This window comes from Poecilia latipinna, unplaced genomic scaffold (assembly GCF_001443285.1).
Source record: "Poecilia latipinna isolate Pla-1442-1.1 unplaced genomic scaffold, P_latipinna-1.0 Scaffold3099, whole genome shotgun sequence".
Taxonomy (NCBI): domain Eukaryota; kingdom Metazoa; phylum Chordata; class Actinopteri; order Cyprinodontiformes; family Poeciliidae; genus Poecilia; species Poecilia latipinna.
The window spans coordinates 1-22,429 of NW_015115715.1; the positions used below are offsets into that span (position 1 = coordinate 1).

Sequence of the window (22,429 nt, forward strand, 5' to 3'; positions counted from 1 at the left end):
GAATGTCACAATGCAGATTTAACAATGACAGTATCATTATTAATTATGAGTTTAAGAGCTCCATTTATTTCCTGCATAAACTTTGACTAAAACCAAAAATATACTACACACTTAGATACAACCACTTCCCGTGTGTGTCTCTAAACATGAACCTATAGATGCTGGCTCCTCACAGGACAGATTGTTGGTCCTTATCACATGTCATCAGTTGCTAAGATCTTGGTGAGTTAACATAAAATGAGTACAATGATACATTCTCACAAGCTCCTTCAGGGACACGTGCCTGCAACAGACTGAGTGTCTTGGTAACCATCAGCAGGCCTGACACTCACTGCAATGCTCAGCTGTCACCTCCTCCCCCTCAACACCTCATCAGCAGACTGCTAAATGTGATGGGAAGCAGGGCTGCACTGAAATGCCAGGGGGAATAATGGAAATCAGCATAAAACACAACAGATAAATTCAAGCTGATGCAACTATTCAATGTATAACTACGAACATCCACTTTCAGCCTGTCCAGCTAATTAAATGAGGATGTAGAGCAACTACTCAGTGCAGCAGAGCGACAACAGGAAGTCTAAAAAGACAGAGGATCAGATATAACTCAGGAAAAATCTGAAGAAAGTAATAACTTTAATATCTTGTTCTGCTGCATAATGGTTAACATGAGGTTGTCAGTATTCACCCATTTCTTCCTCCTCTGTTTAATCCTGTTGAGGGTCATGGGAGGGCTGGAGCCTATCCCAGCTGTTCCTGGGCAGAAGGCAGGTATGGTCGTACGTCAGACACACCACCAGACAACTAGGAAGCAACACCACCTCACCTGAGGACAACCTGGAGCTAATGACCCTCGCCAGTGTGGGGTAGGATTATTGCTGGGGAAGACTGGATTGCTGAATAGATAAACTGAAGCTAATACAACTTATGCATGAAATGGACACAAGAATGTGCATAAAGAAATGTGCATGAATTCAAAATTAATGTATATTACTACATATATTTCTCTATATTTCTTGTTGGAAATATAGAGAATATATATTACAGTTTGAAAAATGTATTCCAGGAGTCTGACTAAACAAAGTACATTTTTTCTCAGTTTTTTTATAGACAGTGGCAGGATCTAAGGAAGCAGCCAAAACAAGACATGTTTTATTTCCGTTATCTGAACTGGGTTCATCATATTGCAACAAACAAGTGATGTGGTGTCATCTAAGATGGTTTGAACCATTAGCTGTCCCAAACACTCCTCATCAAGGAAAGGTACTTTTGACTGTTGGAAGAAAAACCCCACAACATAAATATCAAATTTTATGAACTGTAAAAGTTTTTTGTTATTAACCTATTTAGCAAAATGTTCCGTTTTCAAGATGTCTTCATAAAAGAGGTAAAGGCAAATTTAGTAAATCAATATGCTGAAAGAACTTAATCTCTGTGAGAGATCGTCCACATAGTAACAATATCCTGGAACATAATGTTGCACTGGGAGGAGAAAACTCTGAACCAAAATTTAATACAACAAATACACACACATGTATTTTACAGAAATGTTATCAAGCCTTCATGCATGAATTATGATCCTTTATGTCAAGATTGTTTTTTCCAAATGTTTTTGATTTTCTCAAGGCATAAAAGTTGGGAAAAATTATTGTAAAAAGAAAAAAAAATCTTGGATTTTTTTTCTAGGTGATCGGTTGTAATTTTTTTCTAAATACAAATTTGTTATTTGGAAAATACATCAGTAGTAGCAGTCTTGAGGGGTTTCTTCATTTTTTTTTTTTTTACCTGCAAGCGATTCTACAATAGAAGGAGGAACTGGATATTGCTTTTTAATTTTTCTGCCATTTTGGATTTAACAAACATTTTCTTGCTATTGCAGAAATGCAAGAAAATGCAGTGTATAGTATGATGCACTAGAGTTCACTTCAGTAGTCTGTGTGCATTTATAACATAAAAATCCACAAGAAACACAAGAAAATGGTTTTTAGATATTGTAGCTGTCGAATGCAGTGACCTCTATGCATGAAAGTTTTAAGATGAGGCTAAGGAGAAATGACGCCCTTCTGTGGCTCATGTGATTAGCAGTCATTAGAGAGCAACAACCTAAAGTGAAACTCACTCCAAATCAACTTTTTCTGGTGATAAACTGTCTAAATATATTACTTATGATTCTATCTTTATGATTCTGTGCAATTCTTTTGGTTTGGCATTGTTTTGCCTGAAACCGTCTCACTATGGGGCTCTACGGTCAAACAGTCTTTAGGCAGTTGAATTTTCCTTTTGGTTGCAGCAATACTCCTTGATACAACTTGTCTTTTCAAAGCCCCAGTGGATGTTGGCAGACAACCATTCACACTGAGCCAGGTTCTGGTTCTTTTGGAAGTTTTTCCTTTCCACTGTCACCACATGCCTGTCCAGGATGAGTGAATGCTGCAAGTAAATGACTCCATGCAGTCTGTTGGGTTTCCATAGATTGAAACTTTTTAAACACTGTGAATAATAAACTGAATTTGACTGACTGCATTGATAACTGTGTGTATAATTGGACTGAACTGACTTTTTCTGGTAACAAGATGATTGAGTCCTGAATTGGACTCAATCATCCAATTGAGTCCAATTAAATAAGATGAATCAAACTGAATTTCTTTTATTTTAATTATTTTCCAAAATTATTTATATAGCAATGTCAGCTCATGGAACCAATGCACTACAAAAACAAACTGTAAAGTTTGTTTCTATTTATTCTTCAATCAGTTCCTGATACTGTCAACTTTATCATTGATGACAAATTTTTCCATACTTTTCCAGCAGCTTAATAGTTTTCTTATTGAGTCTGTTTATTTTCCATAAAGATGTTTATGAAAAATATGGAACACTTTGACTGTGTGTTAGAAAAGCATCCAAACAACAGCAATATCATGCTTCTCCCAACCCATTTGATCAAAGCACTGAAATTATACATAAAGTATTCCCCAGCATAAATAAGCGTTATTTTTTTAAATCATGTTGCTCACTGTGGGGGCTGCCAGAACTTGTTTTGTCTTCAAAGACACCACAAGTGCAAAATCACAATAACTCTGTCATTATAATGACTACACTCACCACCCACACGCACACAAACTTACACACACACGCACACACACACACACGCACACACACACAGCCACACCTGCACAGAAAGCAGAGGCATGCTCTGACTCTGCTCCTGTCTGTTCCTTCATCTCAGAGTGGAACGCTCCAACAGATCAAGATCACGTGGAGCTGCTGAATGTTTGTGCTCCTGTATTATAAGTACTGATTGCACTGCCACAATACACAAACGTGCACCTAATGGCAGCAAAAAGCATGAATAAAAACAGTATGGAGGCAAGTTTTTTTTTTTAAAGTTCTACAGTTAGAAAAATAAAAAACCCTCTTTTCATTATGACTCTGAACTAATTGTCTGCACTAGGATGCACTATGTAATGTGGGCAGTGATATAAAAGGCTGAATGTCTGGTTGTTAATCAGTGGAATAGACTTTCAGAACACTGGACAGCAACAAAATGATCATTGAACTGATGAAACATTTTAAAATCAAAATCTGCCCTAAAACACACACACACAAATACATCAGAGAAATGCCGTCTAAAGGCAGAATATGAAATCTGGATGAATAGCATAAAGCATTCATAATTAATGTGTGGAGAATATCTATGTAACCACGGCGGGCATCTAATGATCGGACAATTTGAGCCTTTAGTATTGATTGCTTTATCAGCTGATTACCCTTAGCAAGTTTTTTTTATTTTTTTATCAGCAACAACTTACCCCATATGAGAAGTGTGATAGACAGTAATGATCCATGGAGACACACTGACACTGCACATATTCGACACACAGCCTAGTCTCAGTCTAGGACTCTGCTCTGCTCTGAGGTTTGCTGCATCCCTCCGTGCACATCCACTCAAAACACATGACGTGATTCTCGTTTTAGCAGCTGAAGCCGACAATGCTGAATACACTGAGGTACTACCAAAAAAATTCTGCTCAAGTTCTGAATGACAGTGTTTGTGTGTGTTTGTTTTAATGAACCTACCTGAGCCAAAGTGGTGGGCTAATGCAAAAGGATCTGCTCTGTTTCTAAGTGCTGCTGTGCACTGACAGCTCTGACTGGAAGCTGCTGCCTCTGATTGGATGGCTACTGAAGGGGAGGCAATGCACAGGAGGCAGCCAATACTGGGGCTTTCTCTGATAAACACACACTGAAGAGGAGGAGAGCTAACCTTGTACTCAATGCCATAGCTCACTCAGTTAAATCACCTGCTCACACTTCTCTGCAAATGAGTTGGGAAGTGATGGAAAATTACAGGATGTTCGTGCAATTTGTCACAAATGTACTTAAATTAATTAGCAATTTAAGTACAGTTGTGACAAATTTCACGAACATCCTGTAATTTTCCATCACTTCCCAACTCATTTGCCTTTAAGATCTTCACTTTATTTTCAAGCTGATCTGATATTGTCTTATCTATCTTCCTCAACAAAGGTTTAAATATCAGCCACAGGGAATTAGTCAGTTCAGCCTGAAAGTCCTTGTATTAACTGGACGTATGAGCCACAGCGGAGGAGGTGTGATCATTTTCTACCATTTTCCCATCCTAATAGTAAAGAAATTAAATAATTTTGTCATAAAATGAAACATCAAACTCTCAGTACTTCCATCTGCCTAGTGATGGAGCTGTTTCAGAGTAAATTCTTCTGTATCAAGGGATGAAGCGATGAAGCGTGAACAAACAAGCAAATGAACTTTAGAATCAGTAGAATGTTTTTCTTCTTCCTACGTGGGTTGGATTAGAAACAAAATGCTAAAACAATACCACCAACATGTTTTTATCCTGCAGGAAAGCAACTTTATTGATGTTGATATAGAGGTTATTTCTGACAAAATTTTTACCACTACAGATTTTGACATCAGTTAGAATCAGGAGCTTCTGTATTCACTGACCCTCTGCAGAATGCTGAACATCTTCTACTGGATTTAAGGGAAATCCTGAGTTTGTCATGTCGGCTTCACCATCCAACATTTTTATTTAAAACACGAAAAACCACTTATCACTGTGACCCAGAACCAGAAAGAACCAATAGAAGAATCTGAACATTAGTTAAACAGCATCTTATTAATAAGCAGTGGCCTACTATAAATACACTTAGACCAGGTAAGCACCAGCTGGTTAAAAATGACTCCAGTTGACACGTTCTGTTATTGCCACCTCCTGGCAAATACCTGTCATTACATAATCTTAAAATATCCAACACAGTTTGCATCTATAATTAAACAATTCCAATAAAAGAAAAAGAAGCCTAGCAGAACTCTGTCTCATCTTGTTGTTGAGCAGAGCTGCTGCGGTCTGATGCAGCCTGAGTCTGCAGGCTGCGCCTCGCCCTGGCCCTGTGTGGAGTGGCTGCCTTTCCCTGGCATGTGGATGAATGTTGGCTTGTGGAGCTCCAGATCCCTGCAGTGTGTGTAGCTGTCTCCAGCTGGCTGTCCTCCTCCAGCAGCCCTGGCTAGCCCCACTTTGGGTTGGAAGATTTTACTGATGCATCCTTCTGGGTGGTAGGACAGAAGTTCTTCTCTGTAGTGCAAATTACCAAGACACTTGTGGTGATCATTGTAATCCTCTTCACCATCACTGTCACCTATGGTCACTAGCTCAGCTTGAATGTCTTCCTCCTCTTCATCTGGAGCATTTTCATAGCCGATGAAAATCATTGTGACTGGTTCCTCCTCTTCCTCCTCTGGCAGTGTGTTGAAGAGCTTCACAGTGTTTTCTGTGGCTGGGTGGATGTGGAAGTCACTCCGTGTCTCATCAGCTGTGGTTGAGTCTCTGATGACTTTGGGTAGAAGTCGATTTAACCCCCAGTGAATCGGCTGGGTTGCAGGCATTACGTCAGAACTCACAGTAAGTGGCAGCGGACCACCCGGCTCTGCAGTGGTGGTGTCTGCCTGGCTGCGGGGTAATCCTGATGAGGTTGTAGCACCAGGGTCTGACCTTCCTGTTAGATTCATGTTATTTTTGAATTGTCCTGCAGTGTTACAACAGTGCCGCTTTGCTTCCTCATCAGGCTGAAAGGCACCTGAAGTGAAGTGCTGGTGAGGTTTAGGTGGAGGTAACTGCTCTTGTAGGTCTTGAATAAAGGCTGATTTTTCTTTATGCATTTGACTTGGTGCCCTTGGTGTTGCTGGCCTGCTGTTTCCTGTGTATGGCACAGAGAACACCGGATGATGGGACTGAACCTCAGAAGGCACTGTTTGGTCTGTGACCTGATGCAGAAGCTCTTCCACTTCAGTGCTGGACATCTCTCCCAGCGCGCCATCAGGGACTGTGTCCTCCATCAGCGGCACCACGTACACAGACGTGCGTCCATCATCGTATACCTTTAACCCTCTCTCGTGAATTCTGTCTGGGTTTACGGTCGCTGAAGAAACCACCTCATTTCTGCCCGTTCTGTTATTATGTTCTACACTGATTTGAATTGCAAAGGTTGCTGAAACAGAGAAAAAGACGTCCATACAGTGAGAACAGAAACATTACAGAGTTATAGTGAATAAAATGAAGTTGACTTAGTTTATTGGTTTCTTAGATGAAGCAATAACAATTTTCTTTTTCTTCTACCCAACAGAATACACAGGATCTGTTACTGGATTATAAACAGCCAGATTAATGACTCTTCACATGATTCTGTTTTTATTTACTGCTTCTCATTAGTGATTCTATGATGTATATATGACTTTTTATTCTTGTGTTTTTATGACGTAAAGCTCTTTGAACTGCCTTGTTGCTGGAATGTGCAAATCAACATGATTTATTGGTTTTGTTCATACATTGATGCATAAAAAACTTTGACACTGTAGAACAAGCATAAGACACACTAGCTAGAATGCAAATTGTGGTTTTTATTTAGTAACTATATTTATACGTTTTTTTCATTAGGTAAACAATGAGGTGATCCACTCTTCTGAAAGACTCGGATCATGATTTACAAAACATTGTGCTGTGTTTAACTGCTTTAATATTTGCCACCAGATTCTGCATCTGTTATTTGTGCCTCCCCAGTTTCCACCTGAATATTCTGCCAGTAGTGGGATTATTTTGCTAAACTGAAAAAATCTCTAAGCGTGTCCAGTGTCTGGTGAATCAGACCTTGTTTTGTTTCAGCACTGTTGGCTTCTTTAACTCCAGGGATTTCTGCTTTGCTTTGAGAAAATAACAATGGGATGTTTTGGGTTTTGAGAGGAGAATATGGCACATCTGAAAACAAAAGAAAAATTTGTAAAATTAAACACGTTAAAAGTTAAAGCATCATTTCAGATTGATCAAAATGGTTTAAGAACACGGTTTCATGACGTTAACAATGTCGTACTCATGTTCATATTTTTAAGTCCATTATGCTATCCTCCATGTTCACTGATCCCCTTGCTAAAGATGTGTAAAAGGCCTCAGATAGGGTTGCCACCTTTCAGAAATCCAAAAGGGACGCCCTCCACAGTGCGTCGTCCTACTCTCACGGGGTGGGACATCCGCTACAGTGATAGACAATATTTTATGGCAGTGCTTTTTGTCTTTAAAAAGTGATCCATAGAGCAATTGTTCATGCATAGAGGTCGGTTAGAGTACCCCAAAATTGCACTTGAATCAGAGTAGTATACCTTTAAATATGTTTAATTAACCAAGTATAAAAAGTATTTGGTAAATTACTGAGTAACTGATCATAACACCTGATTTAATATTCAAAATGTGTCCTCAGACAACTAAAAGTATAAAAGTTATGTGAATATTCTGATATTTTACAGAGTTTTACCAAAATATTTATATAAATAAGATGTTAGGTTTGGAGGCTGGTTCTAGACCAGATTTACCACAGGGACCAGGATAGTCAGTGTTTTTTCATGGCAACACTTGAAAAAGAATGAAATAAACAAACAAAAATCAGAGCAATATTTCATCATTTGATATAATAAGTGAGCCAAAGAGCGACTTGGGTCTCCAGATATCCAGGTTGCTGATCCCTGGCAGATGAAAGTCTGATCCTATACAGCAGCTAAAAGTGCAGCACTATAATTTTTAATTCATTGTTAAAGTAAAATTGTGAAGGTTAAAAAAAATCCACCACTGAGTATCAACATAAGACATTTATTTAGTTTATCTTCTTTGGTACGTCATTGGTCCCCATCTAGAACCACCCCTGGGCTGCAGGTCTGTGTCTGGTCCATAAATGACCACTGAACACTGAATTCATAAAATATATCAAAATTTCAAAATAAAACCTACAGAAAGCCCTAACAAACCTTTAAAGTAGGAAGTATTTATGTATTTACTGTTAATCTAATGTATGATTTGTTCTTTAAATGATCATTTGTATTATTTTGGCTGATATTATATATTAAATAAGCAAATAATCAAACCAATATAGTCGACTAAAAGCACAATAAGAAACTTAATCATAGCAAAATGTTACCATACCAGGATCTCCTGATCTATTCTGTCTAGTATCACACTGCACCAAGATGGACACATACTGTTTTTTTTTCATTGCCTGTGTTCATCTTCACTAACATTATTCAGCCTGGGATTTGCGTCTTCCGTCTCACGTCTGTATCTTTAAGAGAGGTTTTGCTTCTAAGGAGGTGGAGTATTGGGTCGAGGATGTTTTAAAAAGATCCGGGTTGACAGCAGCTCACCGCGGCTGCGTAGTGTCCGTCTCTAGGCAACCATGACAACAGCGTCGGTCCGTAGCGTTCTGGGGTCCTTTAGCTCCCGCAATGAGAATTTAGCTGACCTTAATATTTCCTGTGTTTTATTTTGGTCATTATTGTTACAATTAGTCTTGATATGTGTGTGATAGGCGTGTCTATCGGACATTTATAGAAATATGGAACAAATCGCGTTGGTTCCATATTGGTTCAATACGGGATGCAACATTTAGCAGCCAGATACGGGACGATTCCGTATTTTAAGGGATGGGTGGCAACCCTAGCAGAGTTGGTTTGGATTTTGGAAGCGAGCTTCTGTATAGTTATTCTCAATAGTTTCCTTACATGTTGTATGACCAGGAGCTTGTTGGAAAGTAAGGTAGATCTGTTTCGGTGGTAGAAGCCTAATAGATGGACAGATAGATCCCTCATGTAAACATCCAGACTAACTCCAATATTAGTAATTTTCCAGCAAATTTCTCACAAAAATACGGTAGTCCTGATTTCAAATAAATGATCTTGCACTGATAATATAATCATAGTAAAGTTATTAAGCAGGGAAAGACATTAAACGCACTTGGGAAAATATTAAGATCTTATTATTGCCTGTCCACAGATTGTTTATATGCGCCGAATTAATATAACATTAATTGATCAGAACCTGAAGAGCTCACTGCCTTAGAGAGTCCCGGCTTTTATACAAGAAACTTTCTCATGTGAAATAAGTTCAGCTTGTCTCAGTACCCTCAACCCACAGCCATCTCAGGAAAGAACCAGTTACTGTTTTATGATTACTGTGCTATAAACAGAAAAAGTGCTTTGTGTTTGGATGAAACATATTAAGAAGAGAGAGTTGTATATTTGATATTTTTCTTCTTTTTCTAGGTAAATCAACATTATGTTTTCTGGTGAAGAAAACCTAGATGCACGTTAGTCAGAACTGGATGATACAATTGCTGGCTAATGAACCTAAGCTGATACTGCAACAATAAAGATGTTCCAATTTGTTTCTTAGTACAGCTCTGACATTTGTTTTGGGACGGTTTCGATGTCTGATAATACTAAATTTAGCAATAAATATGACAATATTTAGTTTCAGTAGTTGACAGGAACTGAAAATAATGGGGCTAAAACAACAAGCTTACCCTGAAACAGCAAATATATCCATCAAAATATGAAAAGGTCATGTTGGTAATAATAGATGATCACAATGATACATCTTATTGCTTGTCACAAAAATCTTTATGATCCAAAATTAATCTATGTAAAATATTATAGCTTTTGCACAATAAGTCTCCTAAACATATTCTGAGTTAAATTTGAAATAAATCATAACAAGCTAAAAGAGTGAAAAAATTTTTACCTGGCTGGAACTCTGCGTTTAGGTCCTACACATGAAAACAGAGAAGTTGTGAGTGAAAATTTAAAGGTGAGAAGCCAGTTATTCACTGTGAAGCAGAATACAGCATTCCATAAACATTTCATCTAGAAGTTAACATGTTAGTGAGTCTGAGGGATGAGGGACCCTGAGTAGAACCAAAGCCAAGTCATGCATATCAGAACTGTGTGAGTAATCCATTTACCTGGAAGTTGAATGTGTGAGGGATCCTCTCAGCAGACAAAACACGACCATGCAGTCAGTTCATCCCGTTAGAAACAAGCAGAGATTAGAGGAGGAGCCACAGGCAGGAAGCAGGAAGTGGTCAGATTTAAGCTTTATGATAGGCAGCTCCAAATGTTCAGCATGAACCCTGTGAGCCCAATTTAGGCTACATTTACACAGCAGGAAATTGCAATTCAAATCCCAGTTTTTTGCCCATATACGACCAATACGCAATGTTTTCAAAGCAGTCTGAACGGCCCAAATCCAATTTTTTCACCCCAAAAATAGAGCCTTCTCTACAGCTGTTTCTGTTACTGCTCCAGAAGAGGCCATTGCTATTGGTTGTGCTTTTTTTTTAGAATAAATAAGAAGTGCTACACTAGCAAGACGTGAAAGAAGCCTTTGTCATAGAGCTGAACATAAATGGCGTAAAAGTTGACTTCAAACTCACTATGAAATCTATGAAGAGAGACTGTGAAGCTATTTCATCACTAAAACATAAAACATGAAACATTCTTTGTGGAAATCATAAACAAAAATATCAACAATGCTCGTTCCTTTATCTGCAACAGATAACAGGCTCATAATCCCTCCTTTGACTGTTCCACCTGAACTCCATTCTGACACGGCCTGCAGTGAATCTGCAACTTCTTTGCAGAGAAAATAAAAAAATTGAAGGGTTTATTTGCACATAAATACCAAATCAAATAATGCTGTGCTCAAACATAACAAATGTAGAAAACGGTTAAATTTCACCAAGAGCCATGAAAACTTTGCAGAAATTCTAAATCAGCTAAGCTCAGGTGGCTGCTGTCTTGGTGTCGTACTCACAACTTTCCTTAAGTTCAGTCGGTCATTACAAATGATCTGATCCAAATAGTAAACTCATTGCTCCCTCAGGTGTTCCCCCCCCCCCCCCTCCCAGGCTTTAAAAATATTAGTTATCAAACCAATAATAAAAAAGAACAATCTGGACAAATCACCACAGCAGAACTACAGGCCGATCTCCAACTTTCCATTCATCAGCAAAATTATTAAATTAGCTGTTTCAACAGTTAAATAGCTTCTTAAAGATGACCAACCACTTTGATGTCTTTCAGTGTGGTTTCCATGGTTACCACAGTTCTAACACCCTCATTAAAGTGCTCAATGACATCTATATAAATATGGGCTGTTGAAGAATCACAGCGGTGGGTCTGTTGGACCTCAAGTGTTGATCATGACATATGTGTCAATAATACGTTAGTACCAATGATTGGACAGTTGAGTGTGTTTTTATGCTCCTTTAATCTGGAACAAACGTCCAGAAAACTACAAAAAAGCTGAAACTCTGAGCTCCTTTAAATCAAAGCTAAAATCACACCTATTTAGAGCTGATTTTGATTCATTTGGGACATTTATATGTATTTCTTTATTCTTGGATACGCTGATGATGGGATTTGACAAAATATAATGATGTCTATAGCTGTTTCATATTGGTCACTGTGTTATGTTTTTATCATGTAAAGCACTTTGAACTGCCTTGTTGCTGAAATGTGCTTCACAAATAAACTTGATTTGAGTTGACTTTTGAAAACAGCCTTCACACTGGTTTACAATGCATTTCTGTATTGAAAATGTTTTATTGATCTGATGTAATATTCTTATCTTTTTCATTTGCAGTAAGAAGAAAACCATCATAAATAACAGAAATGAAAGGATCAAAAACATCAGTTAATATGTAGTTAATCTACATGATATGCTTCTGTTGGTGATGGAGGTATTGAAATAAATTAGCTTTTCAGTGATATTCTAATTTATTGAATGTAACTATATGAAAAATATAGCCTACAACTGCAGCTTTACTGTTACTCAAATGAAGTGACCTCCACAAGTAAATCTAATTAGTCTTTAGAGTCAATTTGAAACCAGTTTCACATGCAACTAGACCGATATAAATGCATTCACCCTAGCAAAGAAATGTCAGCAAACTGGCCATTCATCAGTGTGAGTCCTAAAGGCAGTTTAAACACTAAGCATCAGTGTAGCCAAAAACAAGTCATTATGAAACGGTGACATGGCCCCGGTGTTTTTGTTTTCAGACCATCCATGTCATGTCCCTCATCTCCCTGATTCCCTGCAGCTGTGTCGCTCCCTGATTGCTCCCCTTCTTAAGCCTCCCTCTGCAACTCACACACTGCCAGATTATCGAATGCTTTCAGCAAGTAGTTTCTAGCTCTCCATCCACGCCCTATGTGTTACTGCCTCGCTCTTGTTCTCTGGATTTGCCCCTTTTGCCTTACCCTTGTTGGACTGCTGTTTTTGCCTACCCGGATCTCGACCCAAGCCTGTTTCTCTGACGCCGCTCATGCCCACTCCCTCGGACTCTGCTATCTACCCCTTTGTGTATGACCTCGGCCCGGCTGACCAAGAACTTGGATCTGGACTTTATTCCCCTGATCCTATGCTGTGAGTACGCTGCTCTGCGTCAGTGCTTCTCCCCCGTCCCCACGCACTATCTTCTAGCCAGTGCTACAAGCTGTCTATCCAGTGTGCCGCTCTTAGTTGTCTCAAATAAAGATCTGAGGTTTTCTGCTCACTCCTGTCTCGTGGCTGATTTCGGGTCCTCCTAGTGTGCTTTTACACATTAAGCTTTTTGTTAAAGATAGCGGTCTAATTAAAACCTACCTTAATGATGTCTTCAGGCGTCCTCTCCACCTCTTTCAACCGCTTCAGGACTATCTCTTCATTGAATGAGATGCTGAGCTCTTTCTGTTCCAATGCCTCAATCTCTTTTTCTATTCTGTGTGTGGGAACAATAAACTTTGTCAGTACATGAAGAGGACCACCTCAGCAACAAAATGAGATGGAGAATTGTGACCTTACCTATTCCTTACACCAACTGCAGGAATATAAAGGTCAAGGTGTGTGACTGTCTTGACAATAAGCCTAAACTGTGTACACTGTAGCACCAGGCTGCCATCAGACATGACACTTTTAGTTTCCCCTTTCGTCTGTACAACCATTCAGATTTAATTTTCCCATTCCAGTTGGTGAGGAGGTTTTATTCCACAAAGCTCAGACCTTCAGCTGCCCTCCACCCACTTGTTCATTACTTTCTTCCTTCAGGTTTTCCACCATCTCACAACCTCAGAAACACATAATTAGCTTCTTCTTTGACATCACCAACATCAGGGTCTAAACAGCAGTGAATGTGTTGGACCATGAAAGAGAAGCTGATTAAGATTTAATAAATGCAATAACAGCAAAAATCACAGTAGAATCACCACAATTAGCCTGGTTCCTTATAGCTTTGTTAATGTACAGGAAGAGATCTCTGGAACCTTGAAAATCCAGTTTTGAATTACTGATCTCACTCATTACAGCTTGGAGCAAGCAGAGCAAGTATTTCTGGAGTAAAACAGCACATGTGGTCCTCTCCTTTGGTGGGATTCAGCAGCATATACCAGCCCTGCTGAGAGCAACCCACTCTTCTAGAGAAGGAACACTAAGGACAGTAAAGGATGTCTGACAAGTCTGCACAGAAACCAATCTGCCATGTGACAAAACTGTTCAACAAGGTCAAACCTTCTGAAAAAAGAAAAGATTATCCCTAATCTGTTAGGTTCTGTGTTTTCTGTGCAGTTATTTTTGAGGTTTTCTGTTTAGTCCTGTCCTGTCTTCCCTGTTTGCTTCCCAGGTGTGTCTCATTCCCTGATTACCCTCCCTGCATATTTAAGTCCACCTGTTGCCTTTGTCTCTTGTCAGGTCCTTGTCTAATAGTTTGTCTGCCGGCACAGTTGAACTGTTAAGTCCTGTGTCGGCATTAGCTCGTCATGTCAGTCTTTGTTGAATTCAGTTGCTACTGGTGCTGAGCCTCTGTGTTTCTGCTCTGCCGTGCTGCCTGAGACCCTGGACTGTGAGCTTCTCATGATTAAATTCATCATCATTCTTCATTTGGGTCTCTGCGTTCATTCTCACCACCACCAACCACACCCCCTGATATAATCAGAGGGTAGTGATGCTTCTTCTGTAGAAGAAGACACATTAAAGCAATCGTTGGCAAAAATGAAATGAGATTTTTGTTTTCAGAAGCAACTGATATATAATTGGCCACTTGGGACTGCCTTTAAAATGAATTCCTCCCTAATGATGAAAGAATCATACTTAAAGCAGTTCTAAATACACTCATTACTTTCATCTCTGGTAGTTGGTTTTCCAAATGTTCATCAGTATACTAGAAACTATCATGAACACTAATGATCTCCAGCTGTGTATTCTCCAGCATTTGTGTCCAGATGTTTCCAGGATGAGGTTACCTGAGGATGTTGCTCTGCAGCTGATCACTCTGCTGCTGCTCATCCTGAGCCTGGAGCCTCATAGCCTGCTGCTCCTCCTCCGACTGCTGACTGAGCCCATCCATCAGCCACTGCTCCCGCAGGGATTTCTTCTGCCAGTCAAACACACCAACACAGTTTCACCACCTTCTACATATTCTGTTTTTTACTTTTTACCTTCTGTGACTCTTGACTCGCTCAATCTAACAAGTTTCCCTTCTGTCTATTAAATAGATAAAACTACCTTTTTAAAAAAAAAAAAAATTACCATTAACCAAAGGAAATTCACATTCAAACTTAAATCTAAACTTCCAGCTGAATAAGGAGAGCTCTGATCAGAGCTGCCAAGAGGTCCATGGTGACTCTAGACCAGACAACCACCCTAAACATAAAGTCAGGACTGGTAGAAAGAAACCCTAAAGACTAGCAGCTGGAACTGCAGCAAAAGGTAGTTCTACAGCGTATTAACATGGGGGAGCTGAATACTTTTGCACACTGCACTTTTCAGTCTTTTATTTGTGAAAAATGTTTTGAATTATATATAATTTTATTTCTATTCCACAATTGTCGATGACTTTGTGTTTATCTTTCACATAAAATTCCAATAAAATACACTCACCGGCCACTTTATTACGTACACCTGTCCACCTGTGTAAGCGTCATGTCAACAACGCGCTTGTTGTGTTCAAGACTAGTTTTTTGAACACAACAATGAGTTCGCTAAACTCAAATGACCTCCACAGTCACCAGATCTCAATCCAATAGAGAACCTTTGGGATGTGGTGGAACGGGAGATTTGCATCATGGATGTGCAGTCGAGAAATCTGTAGCAACTGTGTGACTATCTTGTCAATATGGATCAGACTCTCTGCAGAGTGTTTCCAGTATTTTGTAGAATCTATGCCACAAACGATTTAAGCAGTCCTGAAGGTAAAAGGAGGTCCAACTCGGTACTAGCAAGGTGTACCTAATAAAGTGGCCAGTGTATAGTCATGTTTGTAGTTCTAATGTGACAAAATATGGAAAAGTTCAAGGGATATAAATTCTTTTGCAAGCAACTGTAGACTGCTGTAGGAGATGAATCTCAGTGTCATGTCTGGCATCAATAATTGTAGGATTATTGATACACTGCTGGAAGAAACAGAATAAACCTGAAATCTCACTGAAGATTTCAGGGAAGCCTGCTTGTCCTTGCAGAGCTCCACACCTTCATGTCTAATTCCCAACACTTCTTTTGCTTTGTATTAGGCAGATTTTGGCTGCTGCCTGACTGCCAGGTGGAGCAGACAGATGGTTGCACCACCCCAGTCTGCTCCTGTTGGAGGTCTCTCCTCATGGGAGGGGGCTTTACTGTGTGCAAAATGGGGGAGAAAAGGGACATTGTGTAGATCATTACATCAGAATGTGATCTGCTAAAGGTGAGAAGATCCTTATGGGAAGAAATTATCTTCCAAATCAGTATTTACTGTTTAGATACTATACCAACAATGGTCCACAAGCATTTTTTGAGGGATTGTGGGACCTGACATTCAATCTTTGAGCTTTTCTTCAGAAGTACACTATAAAGAATTAAATACCTTGATGTACTGGAGTTTTAGTTTCTCCTCTTCAATCTGTCTTCTTTTCTTGGCAATGTCTTCTTGGATTCTTCTTTTGTCCTGTGGTCAAAAAGCACATGTCTGCAGCATGAGTGCATTTTATTATATGGAAACTATTCCACCTGTTGCATCCCAGTGCTGACTCTTCACCCTGGGCCTGACAGCTGGAGAGCAGAAGCCAGAAATACCTAAAGGCAAAGAGCTCCTGTTCTCTACCTGCTGTTTCATGCCAATCTGTCCTTCAGTCTGCTCCTTGCGTCTAAAAGATCATCTCCTCAAATGTCTTTGATTCAAACAAGACAAAGAGGAACAAAAAGGCTTCTTCCAGCAACACATTGTTGACTCTGTAAGGAAACAAGATTCTGAATGTCACAATGAGTCGGTCACTGATGGCTAATATTAGCTCCTGGATCCAGGATCAGAGTGACACTTGGTCACAGTGAAAAGGGATCCCCTCATGACATCTGCTGGTATTTATATCTCCACCTCTATCTGATGGGGTGAATATCACTACAGACTGATGAAGCTGCATCAGTCTGCAGAGCAGAGTTGCCTCCACCAGGAGACACAGAGATCAGCTGATCCAGAACACTGTTGCTGGAGTTCTCTCCAAAACCAAGAAGATAGAGCACATCACTCGGTTCTAAAGTCACCTACACTGAGAGAATAGACTTTAAAATTCTGTTAGTTCAACTGCCTTGGTGTTAAAATGTGCTGTACAAATAAACTTAATGATGGCTGGACAGATGGATGGACTAATCATGATTGATAGACTGACTGATTGGATGAACATGTGGAAAAGCATAATGTTATAATGTGCGGTAGGGGATTGGTGATGTGTGGGCCAAGAACAAGCTCCTGGTATAGAACACATAGACACCCTGATGATTGGTTATCAGGTCTTCAGATCTAAATTATTCAGGATGGATCAACAGAAGCTAAATTTAATCTCAGTCCTCAGGCCTACAGGGAACCAACAGGGAGAGCAGAGGAAGAGAAGGTGTGACCTGGAGAACATGGCGAGTTTCTTACTGTGATTGCCTGGAGTCTCTCCTTCAGCAGGTCCGCTTCTTCCATGGTGGGCTGAAAGAAAATTAAAGGCCATGAAGCAAATAAAGACAACCGGGGCTCAGTATAGTTCTACTGGAAACACCTGAATGTCTAAATGTAAAATAAGATCCGAGACACAAATATACCATCTCTACTTCCAACCCAACAGAAAGCTAACAGGTCATGTTGTATGATCATCAGTCAGGGTCTTATTCTGCCTGATCTCGACCTAAACCAACATTCTCATTTTTAAAATCACTAGCATGTCTTTCTTATTAGGTGCATGTCGTTCTTCTGTTTTTACACCAGTATGTTAATAGTGCATATCTGTTAGTGAGAGCACAGAAGGAAACCATTCAATTCAGGTAGAAAAAACACTTAAAAATGAACTGTTGTTTTGTAATCAATTTTTTTTAATTAGACAATAAAAATAACAAAAGTTCTTAGAATGATGTAAAGTCCATTCTAAGAATAAAAACATTACATGATCATGAGACTACTCATGTTTTGTTTAGTTTTTTTTTTCCAATCATGATTGATTGAGGAAAATAATGTATGGCTTTGAATTTGTTACTGAAAAGTGTGGCTTGCATATGTATTCAGCCACCCCTTTTCACTAATACCCATGAATAAAATCGACTGCACCAAATCGTGTGGAAGCCAGATCCCTGTTTCAGTTTCCTATGAAGGAGACACTGGGAACATGGAAGGTGATCAGCTATCAAACATCATCCTCACATAGATGAAGACATATCCATCCTTTGCAAAAGTTTAATGCTTTTCATTCATTTAAAACTACATGGAGATAAAATGGTGGATGCTCAAAAGATAAATATTCCTGCATTAGAAATTGATCATCAATCATCAGATCACTGATGATTGCAGCTCTAAATGAGTTTGATTGAGCTGGACTGAGTTGTGGCTCTTTGTTCTGTGAATGTTGCAGGCCCCTGGTCCAGTGAGGTGTCAGCCCACCTGCCAGTCCCACCTTGCATGACTGATGACTGCAGTCATTTCTCCAGGAACTAACTGACTGATGGACTTAATAAACAGTGTTTGTTCCTTTCCTGAGATTTATTGCAAAACATACCAATACACACTTGTGTAGTGGATGACTGACAGGTTTAGAGTCAGAGAGAGAAGCAACATGTCAGTGTTACAGGCCAGAAGAGAAGCAGAACTCTCAACAGCTAGTCTCTGATGTCTTCAGAGGTGAGCCGCTTCACCTCGGCTCTGACTGCAACGGATCACTGAGTTCACATTCACAGCCATGGGCCCACCAGCTACAACAAACTGTTTTAAATGTACACTTTCAATTTGCTTTTCATGTATCTGAGATTTTCTGACACTAGTGGCCTTTATTGACAGCCAGCAGATAGGAAATGGGCAGAAAAAAAGGTCAGGAATGAAAGCCTGCATGGCTTAGTTGAGGACCACAGCCTCTCTGCTGCTACAGCACCAATACTGCTTTGATTCTCTTAGACCCGTTTTCATTTTTTTACCCCACAATATATTTTATTGAATTTTCTCTTTTTTGACACAACAAACTTACAAACAACAAACTTAACATTGTAAACATGTACTTGTACACACTTGCATTCACTCACGCACTCACCATTCAAACCTGCATTTGTTTAGTTCCAAAAATATACAAAACCCTTTAGATTAAGACAGAGAAAAATAACAAGAGAATATATAAATAGAAACTGCAGTCAAGACATCCATTCAAGACACCCATTAATAAGCTCCACCTTCAGTCCCTATGATCCTCATATATGGCTCCCACAGATTCTCAAAGTCCCGCTGATTACCCTTAGCGATGTATGTTAGTTTTTCCAGTCCGAGCAAATTTGCAATTTCTTTCTTCCAAAGTCCCAGGGAGGGCGGGTCCATGCTCCTCCAGCATAATGCAATAGATCTTCTGGCTTGAAGAAGTCCATAGTCTATCAATTTAGTTTTTGTCTGTGATTGTTGGGTATATTCCTAGAATACAGATTTTAACCTCTAATGGGATTTTCACCTTAAACAATTCATATAGACAGCCAATAACATCTTTCCAAATCTTCTGGATTTTAAGACATTCCCACAGACAAGGGAGAAGAGTTCTTTTTTCAAATAAGCATTTAGTGCAAGTATCTGTAATATCACTGGACATATAATGAAGCCTAACTGGTGTTATAGGTTCTCATAAGCCATTTATATTGCAGAAGTTTAAATCGTGTGTTTATCGTTTGTTTTTGTGCTTTTAAGCAAGCCTGATTCCATTCTTCCTCATCTATATCTTCGAGAGTATCTCTTCTCCAAGCGTCTAACTCAGAGGTTCCCAAACTGTGGGGTGCACGCCCTGGGGGGGCGCCGTGCCATAGCAGTGGGGGGCGCGGGAAGCCGTCTGGATGAAAAAAACAAAACATGAACGCTATATGCGCTGGGTTTTTATCTTAGAATGGTCAACTCTCTGTTATTCCTCTGTCAATTTGATACAGTAGGAGCTTCCGCACTTCCCATATCTGTGTCCTCTGTCACTTTTATCAGCAGTTCAAACTGTTTAATCCAGGGGTGTCAAACTCCAGTCCTCAAGGGCTGCTGTCCTGCAACTTTTAGATGTGCCTCTGCTGCACCACACCTGAAAAGAATAATTAGGTCATTAGCAAGGCTCAGGAGAACCTATCTACACAGGGAGGAGGTAATTAAGCCATTTCATTCCACTGTTTTTTACCTGTGGCACATCTAAACACTGCAGGACAGCGGCCCTTGAGGACTGGAGTTTGACACCCCTGGTTTAATCCGTTGTTAACATGTGTAACCTGTCTTTCCGAGCCGCCTTTAAACGCAACATGAGCTCTATGTTGCTCGCGCTGGGTTTACACCTGTGCGGCAGTGAAGGAAACCTGCTGCTGCTGTGCAGAGCTACGCAGGTGTGTTAGAATCATGGCAGCAAACCAGCAAAACGCAAAGAACTTTTCACAGTTTTTCCCTCCAAACTAACCGACTGAGTTGAGTAAAGCTGTTGGATGAAGGTAATGATAGCTAAAAGATGACTAGCTAGCTAATATCAATACAGCACCTTAAGTTTGTTAACAAGTAGCTTGTAGGCTACTGGTGTTGTTGTCTATGTTCAGCTACGATTCATTTTGTCCCCAAAAAAGTTGATCCCCCCCCCTTGTTCGTCTGGAGCCAGAGCTGAGTATAACAGGGAGTCTCCAAGAATCCACACCCCACCCTCTTCGCTCACACACATCGTTCAACCAGACAGCTATTTGTAAGCCATAGGGGGGGCCCAGAAATAGTTTGGAAACCACTTGGGGGGCTGAGGAGAAAAAGTTTGGGAACCACTGGTCTAACTTATCAATTGTTGAATCCTTAGAGGAAAGCATCAACAAATTATAGAACACAGAAAGAAAACCTTTCCCTTTTAAGTCCCCAACGCACACCTCTTCTATTTTTGTTAAGGGTGGAATGTCAACTATTCGTTTCAGTTTTGATGACATATAGTTTTTCAATTGCAAGTATTTAAAAAAATGTTTTGGGGGTATTAAATACTTCTTACATAACTGATTGAAAGTAAGTAACATGCCATTGGAATATAGATCTTAAATTTTCTGAATGCCTTTGGTTTTCCACAGTTTAAATCCTCCATCATTTTTCCCTGGGGTGAACCTTTCATTACCCCAAATAGGGGTAAATTGTGATAGCTCTGGACGGTCACCCATATGTTTATGTGTGCTGCATGCCAAGTTATAATTTTATTGTTTAAGAAAGGGTTCTTTGTGGGGGGGGGGTTTAGTGTCTTTATATCCGAAGAATATAGGAAGGTGTTTAAGGGGAAATCTGGAACAGATTGCTCTTCAATGTCTACCCAAGCTGAGGTGCCATCGGACAAAAGTAATGAGTAGCTGATGTTAGTTGAGCGCCCATATAATACCATCTGAGATTAGGGATTTGAAGTCCACCTCTTTCATAGGGCAAACAGAGTAGCTTTAAACGGAGTCTTGCTTTTCTATTACTCCAAATAAATTGATTAAATAGTTTGTTCAAACTGTCATCAAATGAATATGACAGTGGCAATGGAAGTGTTTCAAAATAGTATAAAAATGTGGGCAAGATTGTAATTTTTAATACATTTATTCGACCCATCATCGATATAGGCAAATTTGACCATCGATTTAGCATTTCTGTGACTTTTTCCACAAAGGGATTACAATTTGCTGTACTTATTTCATTGAGGGATGGGGTGATCTTAATGCCCAAGTATATAAAACCTTTTGTAGTTGTTTTAAATGGGGTAACCACAATAGGATTTCTCCTTTTTTCTTCATTAAGGAACATTAACTGATTTAGTATTATTAATTTTATATCCTGAAAATTCATCAAATTCTTTTATTAGATTTAATAAATTGGGAATACTGATCTTCAAATTACTTATGAAAAATATATGATATCATCTGCAAACAAGGAAATGAGATGCTCTCTCCCTCCAATTCTAATACCTGATATTCCTGTATTTGCTCTAACAGCCATCGCCAGAGGTTCTATTGCCAATACAAAAAGTAGTGGTGACAGGGGGCAGCCCTGTCTAGTTGACCGTTGTAAATTAAAAGCTTTGGACATGTTATTATTGGTTAAAACTTGTGCTGTAGGATCAGTATATAGTAGTCGTATCCATTTTAGAAAGGTTTCACCAAGTCCATATTTGGGGAGAACTTCAAACAAATAATTCCACTCTATTCTATCAAAAGCTTGACGTGCATCCAATGATAACATTGCTGTGTGCTTACAGTTATGTTTTTTTATGTAATACATTAAGAACCCGTCTTATGTTATGGTAGCCTTGTCTTGTTTTAATAAATCCTTTTTGATCATATATTATTAAATTGGGCAGGTATTTATCTAATCTCCTACAGAGAGCTTGACACAAAATCTTTGTATCACATCCCATAAGACTGATTCCTCTATAAGAGGAGCATTCAGGAGGGGGTTTGTTTGGTTTTAGCAAAAGAGTTATTGTAGTTAACCTCAGTGAGTCGAGGAGTATTCCAGCTTTATATGATTCTTCATACATGTTGAGAAGTGGTGGGATTAATTTATTTTTAAATGCTTTATAAAATTCTATTGGAAGTCCATCAGGACCTGGC

At 39.4% G+C, this 22,429-nt stretch overlaps 1 protein-coding gene across 1 annotated transcript in view; it reads right to left on the reverse strand.

Moving 5' to 3' along the window:
• Positions 1-5,033: 5,033 nt before the first annotated feature.
• Positions 5,034-22,429, reverse strand: part of LOC106940121 (palmdelphin-like) — a 44,196-nt gene continuing 26,800 nt past the window's right edge. Inside the window, exons 2-8 of the mRNA XM_015022765.1 lie at positions 17,280-17,330; positions 16,227-16,307; positions 14,632-14,762; positions 13,001-13,115; positions 10,094-10,118; positions 7,181-7,288; positions 5,034-6,524 (exon numbers count right to left, since the gene is read on the reverse strand). Of these exons, the coding sequence (XP_014878251.1) occupies positions 5,356-6,524; positions 7,181-7,288; positions 10,094-10,118; positions 13,001-13,115; positions 14,632-14,762; positions 16,227-16,307; positions 17,280-17,324 (1,674 nt within the window). The 5' untranslated portion in view covers positions 17,325-17,330 and the 3' untranslated portion in view covers positions 5,034-5,355. The remainder of the gene's footprint in view (positions 6,525-7,180; positions 7,289-10,093; positions 10,119-13,000; positions 13,116-14,631; positions 14,763-16,226; positions 16,308-17,279; positions 17,331-22,429) is intronic.